Genomic DNA, 6,354 nt, shown 5'->3' with positions numbered 1-6,354 from the left:
TTCTATGAAGAAGTCACTAAGGTGGAGCTTGGCTGGTGTAGGAAGTCTTACAGGTCCCTACGTACATTTGAGAACCACTATAAACAGCAAAAGAATTGTAATTTAAAAAGTTGATCAATAAGACCAGCCCTGTGCACACCCTGCCAGCATCTTGTGGGAAGACCAGCCAGTGGATACCAAAGGTGACCCTGCATAAACTGGAAACACAAATGTAGGACATGGTCAGATTTTGGCACCGTGGCTCGGAGAAGGAACGAGCTGCCATCAGACGGGAGTGCTACTTACACCCCAGAGTGCCTTTGGGACAGGTCTCACGGGGCCTTCCATAAGCATCTGCTCGGGGCTCTGCAGCTCTGATCTCGGCGCTCCCGCAGGGACTCTCCTCGGACAACTCCCTACTTCGCCTCCCTCCCTCCCGCACTCAGCTGGTCGCATTTCTTGTGTAGCTGGTGGGGTGGCAGAGAGGTTCCTGCTCTTCCAACGCCGTGGGTGAAGCACTGTAAACATTCAAAGCTCCCACAAATATTAACCGAAGGCTCGCTCCGAGCACACGGCAGCTTTCCCACATCCCAGGCTGAGGAACCAGAAACATTTCCCGAAAGCGCGTGCTGTAAAGGCCATCCTCGCTGTTTCTCTGGGCATGGGGTTACGTGCCAAGATGTGCTGCTTCAATCCCAAGCATTCCTTTTTTTGCATCTCCCCCGGCTCAGGTGGAGTACCCAGCCCACCCAAGGGGAACCAGCGATGCAAAGGGACAGTTAAACTCAGCGGGAGGGCCAAGGACAGGCAGCCAAACCCCGGCAGGCTGAAAAGTGCTTTTCAGCATCTCGTGATGTGGGAGCTTGCAGAGCAGCGATAGAGCTTGTCCACATTCCCACCGTGGGCTGGAGCTGGTGTGCATCACCCCAGGGCAAGGGCTTCATTCACATCGGTGCTGGTGCCAGGCTCCACGGCACAGGGTCCCCTTAACCGCAGACAGGTCGCCGGAGACGGCTCCCTTCTGCCGTCGCTGAAGCCAACCGAGGTAATGGCTGCTTAAAATCCTCGAGGAGAGGAACTTACTGCAAGAGTCCTGGTGGAAGAAGGAGCTTTGTTTCTGTGTTGCTTTCGAAGGGTAAGCACCTTTTTCTCTACCTCTCCTACTGCTAGAGCGCAGTTTGTACATCCCATCATTCAGATGCATGACATATTATTTCATAAAGTGTTCTTTATCCATAGCTGTGACAAGCAAATTACACTGAATTAAGCTCATCTACCTTGGTCTCAAGGGACGCTGGCTATTAGACTGTCTCAGAACTGCCATCCTGAAGCACTGTCACCACTCAGCCTCGAGGAAGATGCCGAGACGGCTGCGCTACCCAACACAAAAGGGCTGCTCTACTCAGGGCCGTAATGGAAATAGCATGCAGGGAGCACCACGTTACTCAGCCCTTCCGCAGAAAATAGGCTCACCTTACAATGGCAACAACACTTCGTCCAAATGGCAGGTCTGCGACTTCACCGCTGCCTCCAAGAGATGAGCTGTGTCTTTCCTTTCTGATACACAGTAATCCGTATGAGATCCTGCAGGCTCCATCCCACACCCGTTACCCACTGGGCAGCATTCAGACCGCCTAACCGTGCCCATAAAATCACCAACAGCCGCCACACAGGAAAGGCAGAGATCCCGGCTTGCCTTTTAGCGAAGCCAGGATGGGCTTGGGGGAGGTACAACAGGAGCTGCTCGTTGTTCAAAGGGCAATTTTAGAAATAAATAATAAATGGACACCAGGAAACAGCACAAGTCAGTTCTTCACATAAACCCTTCACTCACACCCGACTCCAACCCTTGTTCTCACAACCTGCCACCTCTGCTGGGGTCTGAGCGGGCCAGAGACATACAGCCAGGCGAAAACGACAGGAACGGCTTCCAAGATCCTTCCTGACAGAGCTTAAGGCCATCGCACCTGACGTGGCTCTAACTCCCGCGTGCTTCGCTCACGCTCCGCGCACGCTTTGCTGTCATCTTCTCTTTTCAGGCGGCAAAGGAGAGTTGAGGTGACACCGGCTCCTACAAAATAACATCCTAACAATCAGTCTCACAGAAACGTGCTGCTCCACGTCGAGGGGAAAGCTTTGTGTGAAGTTGCCACGGATGCAGCAGCTGACGAGGCACTTGGGACTGGGGTCCTCAGCAAAGAAACACGGAGGAACTTGCTCTTTTCTTTCGGGGAGCCCAGCTGGCACAAACGAGACGCCACGGACCACGGTGCTGTTCGAACAGGCAATGGCACAGACCTGCCACCAGCACAAAGCGTCTCCCCTGAGAAAGCAAAGCATGGAAATATAAACCCCATAAAAATTAAGCATTGCACACAGCAAGGAAAAAGGGATTTGGAGACAGGAGTTTGCTCGCTGCCCTCCTGCTCAGACCTGCCGCCCGAAGAGCCCGGCGCCTCCAGGTCCACCACCCCCACCCTGCCCGGCAGCGCCTTCAGGATGAGGGAAAAAGAGGAAAGAAAACCTGAACTAACACTGCCCTGCCCCTCAGCCGGGCATTGCCCGGGCACTGCAGCATCTTCCAATTCATACACACACCCCCGGGAAAGGACAGGACAGAACCGCGCTCCTGCTTCCTCCCACCACTAACGCTGAAACCCTCTTTAAAAGGGATCATTGCAAAAGTTACTTATTTCTTCTTAAAGAAGCTGGGTCCTTCTCAGGTATGATAAATTCGGGGCTGCCGGGAGCCAGGCTCGCTGGGAGTGCCAAGGTGCAAGCGCAGTAGCGTATCTATCCTCGCGATCCAGCCAAGCTTGTAGACCATTTTCAACGTAAGCCTCCTCGACAAAAACAATTTGTTCTTTAATCAGAGCAACAAAGACAGGCTCCCAGACTCCAGCTATTTGAAACAGGCTCACATGGGTCCAGATAATTGTTGGTGAAAAATGAAAAGCTTTGTAGTTTTTGAATCCAGTAACAAAAGCTGAGCTTGGCGAGGAAAGGGGCACGGCTCTCACGTCGGCTGCTGCGTCTCCCTCACGGGAATTTGCAATTCTTCTACTAAATGTTCTCAAAGGTGCTTTCTTCTTCCTCCCCTTTCTGTAACCGTGATGTAAAAAGCCCCTCAGAGGAGAACAGGGACAGAATTTTATTATTTTTTTTTAAAACAGTTCAGGAAAGTAATTTAGAGCCTTGCCCTCAGTATTCCCAAAACCAGTATCAAAAAGATTATTTGATGGAGAAGAGAATTTACAATTACCATGAATGTGACAAGATTAACCTTATCTGCAAGAGATATAAACCCTGTCTTGAAGGTACCAAAGGTTATACCAAGCACTGAAACACTTTGTCTTTCCACAGTTCTAGAGAAAGAAACCTCAAATTCCTCCTCCCAAATGACCAGCTGACTCGGACATCAGAACAAGTCAAATATTAAGATTTGACTTCCCTGTAGGATCTCAGTTTCTTGAGGTTATCTACAATACATCTACTAAAAATGGAGCAAGGATAAATGAAATTACCGGGAGTAGCAGGCTATTTAGAACTAAATGCAGAGTATAGTTTTATTATAATTAGTTGATAAGCTGCGTCTTCATCTCAAATACCTTCTTAATAGGAAAATTAAATTCAAGCGCAAACTAACGGCAAGAGTCCTTTTGTCAGTTGGACGCATTTCCCTTTGCAACAATGAAATCAAAGCCAGCCTGCTACTTTTAAACAAAGCACTGGAGACATCACAATATACTGGTACCAAATACAGTTTGCACTAATATGAATAATATTAACTATTATGCATTAATATGAACATGCATCAATAAGAGAGCAAAAAAATCTAGGCCAATAGTACTTTGGCCAGAGCAAAGTTACTCCTGTCACCATTTCAGTGCCTGGAAGAGCCTGGAGATACTAACTGGGGAAGTTCAAAGCCTGCACATAAATTAAGGAACAGACGAAAAAAGGGTTGTGCTTTGTTTTTCAAGTGAAAAGAAGTTTAAGGCACTCCCACCTATATATTTGTGTTCCAGAAACTGAGGGAAGCCAAGTTTTGACAACACGTATGTCAAAACGAAGAGGGTATCACACAGTATTAATAAAGCAGCATAAACTTTGCACTCAGATTTTTTTTCTTCAGTTTTAAGTCTCCTGAACACTTAACTTTCTACTCCACTCAGATAATTTTAGCTTCACCTCAAATATGGTTTGCATTTTGGGCTAGTTACTGATTTTGTTTTTCTTTTGCCCCCCATCAGCAGCTCAGTGCATCTGAATGGATCACACTAGCTGATATTCACACTACATAAAGCACTTGCAGAAAAAAAAATCCTGCATATATTGATGTCATAAAACCATGGTGCGGTATTAGATACCAAGATAAGAATGAGTTACAGAAACCTTAGAAAAACTATTCAGACAGGAATGTCTCCAGATTCTGTAGATGAAAAGGAGTTGTCTGATCTACAAAACGTAGCTAGTAATAAACCCACCTTCAGGGGATCTCCAGCTGATCAGCTACGTGTACACAACAGGGGTAATGACATTGTATGAAGGCACTGTATCTTTTTCTGCTATTTAAAAAAACCAAACAACAAACCCACAACAAAACCCAAACCTTCTCAGCAGTTAATGGAAGTCTGCCCCCTTGCAAGAAAAATTCCTGTCAGATACGGCTTCTCAGGACCCACCGTGATGCAGATGCGCGACGGGGAAGCGGGCTGTTGTCGCTGTTAAAAAAGAATGCAGGCAAAGGTCATGTGCAGATTTATGAAAAATAAATTTATTACATAACACCTTGTTCTAACAATGTTTGATTTTTTTTTTTATTCAGAATACTTGTGTCATTCATGTAAAATAGTTTGATACAGTACATTGTATGTAAGTTTTTCCTCATAAATTCTAAGGCTCTCCTAACACCTTGATCCTCTGCTGTAGGAATGGCACCCCTAAACAACGTGCGAACATTAAAAAAAAATTAACTGAACGAAACTTAAAATCCACTACACCAAGCTGGTTCTCAAAAATCATGACAAAAATATCTGAATGGATGCCGCACCTTTTTAGGAAATATCATTCATGCTTTTTTAATCCCAAAGCATGCTCACAAATCATTAACACCAACAGGAAAAAAAATAAAACACTGTCTATGACAATCATTTAGTTTGTTTGCTGAACCAAACATGTTTATATCAATGACAACATACTTATTTTACTATCAAATAGCAGCTTTAATACCAGTCAAGTCATAGATTTAAAAACAAAACTAAAAACTTATGTTGGAAATTAATCTTTGGGACATTTGTAATTGCTGGAAAAAAAATGCCAACGTTTTCACCTTCTTAAAAAAAAAAATCTCGTCGTAGCAATCGTGTCGGTCATAAAACATTGATCTAGGTAGAAAATGAACCAACCCACAAAAGTCACTAAAAATAAACATCTATCAAAATTGTCTCGGAGTCACGGTTAGTTTGCTTTTTTGCCATGGTAACATATACTGTATGCTTCGAGTACCAGTTCAAAGATGCTGTATACTATCGGTCAGATAAAGTTGTTACATCAAGAGAATTCACCACATACGACAACAAAAATGCTTGCCCCTAGCACATTTCACAGCTTCAACCGCTACAGACTGTCACTGAAAAAAATGCATCGGTCAGTCTGAACCATGTCAAGTAAACTATGGAAGTAGCATATCCACAACACAAACTGTGCTAGCACTTTCTGTTCAAGTCTAACCCCAAAAACAGGTACAATTTGGGAGCCACTACTCCGCTCTGTGGAAGGGGGTGGATCGTGGCCGTCGGACAGGTTGGAGGTGTGGTTGTACAGTACATTCTCGTGGCCCAAGCCGGGTTCCAGGCAGGCAGCTGCGTGGCCGGTCCTGCAGCATTAGCAACAGTGCACTGACGTTCGTTAGTGGGATGCAGCTCAGTACCGGTGCGTCTGATGCGAGTACTGTGGCGGCTGCTGGGAGGTAGTTGAATACCCCATGCTGCTCTGTGGCTGTGATGTGCTTGGTCCGGGGTTGGGGTAGGCAGCATGGGGGTTGGAACGCTGCAGAGGGGTAAAAAGCAGAGGAAAGCAATCCTTTGTAACGGGCACGCTGCAAGACAGTCTCGCCTACCAAATTATTTCTTCAAAAGGTACCAAGCGCACACCGTCTCAAAGCAGCTGCACTTCCAGCCTTCTTTTCCACCCACTCTGATTACAGCAGGTGCAGGTATGAGCATCGGGAATACCAGGTTAGGAAGCAACAGTTACCACCCTCCCGTTATCCATCCGAATTACCCCCCGTGAACCTGCACCCACCGCAGCCAAACCTCCAGCCAGCCCTCCAGACGGCTATGGCACACCTGCCCCTCCCACGCAGCTCCCACC

At 46.5% G+C, this 6,354-nt stretch overlaps 1 protein-coding gene across 1 annotated transcript in view; it reads right to left on the bottom strand.

Moving 5' to 3' along the window:
* Nucleotides 1-4,734: 4,734 nt before the first annotated feature.
* LOC104167496 (cyclin-dependent kinase 8) overlaps nucleotides 4,735-6,354 on the bottom strand; it is a gene marked incomplete at its 5' end in the record, with an annotated part of 16,037 nt that continues 14,417 nt past the window's right edge. Inside the window, one exon of the mRNA XM_009707778.1 lies at nucleotides 4,735-6,030. Coding sequence (XP_009706080.1) covers nucleotides 5,905-6,030 — 126 coding nt within the window. The remainder of the gene's footprint in view (nucleotides 6,031-6,354) is intronic.

The sequence above is a fragment of the Cariama cristata genome, unplaced genomic scaffold, assembly GCF_000690535.1.
Source record: "Cariama cristata isolate BGI_N322 unplaced genomic scaffold, ASM69053v1 scaffold889, whole genome shotgun sequence".
NCBI classification, from domain to species: Eukaryota; Metazoa; Chordata; class Aves; order Cariamiformes; family Cariamidae; genus Cariama; species Cariama cristata.
The sequence above is the reverse complement of the archived record's forward strand: the minus strand, read 5'-3'. Positions and strand labels throughout refer to the sequence as shown.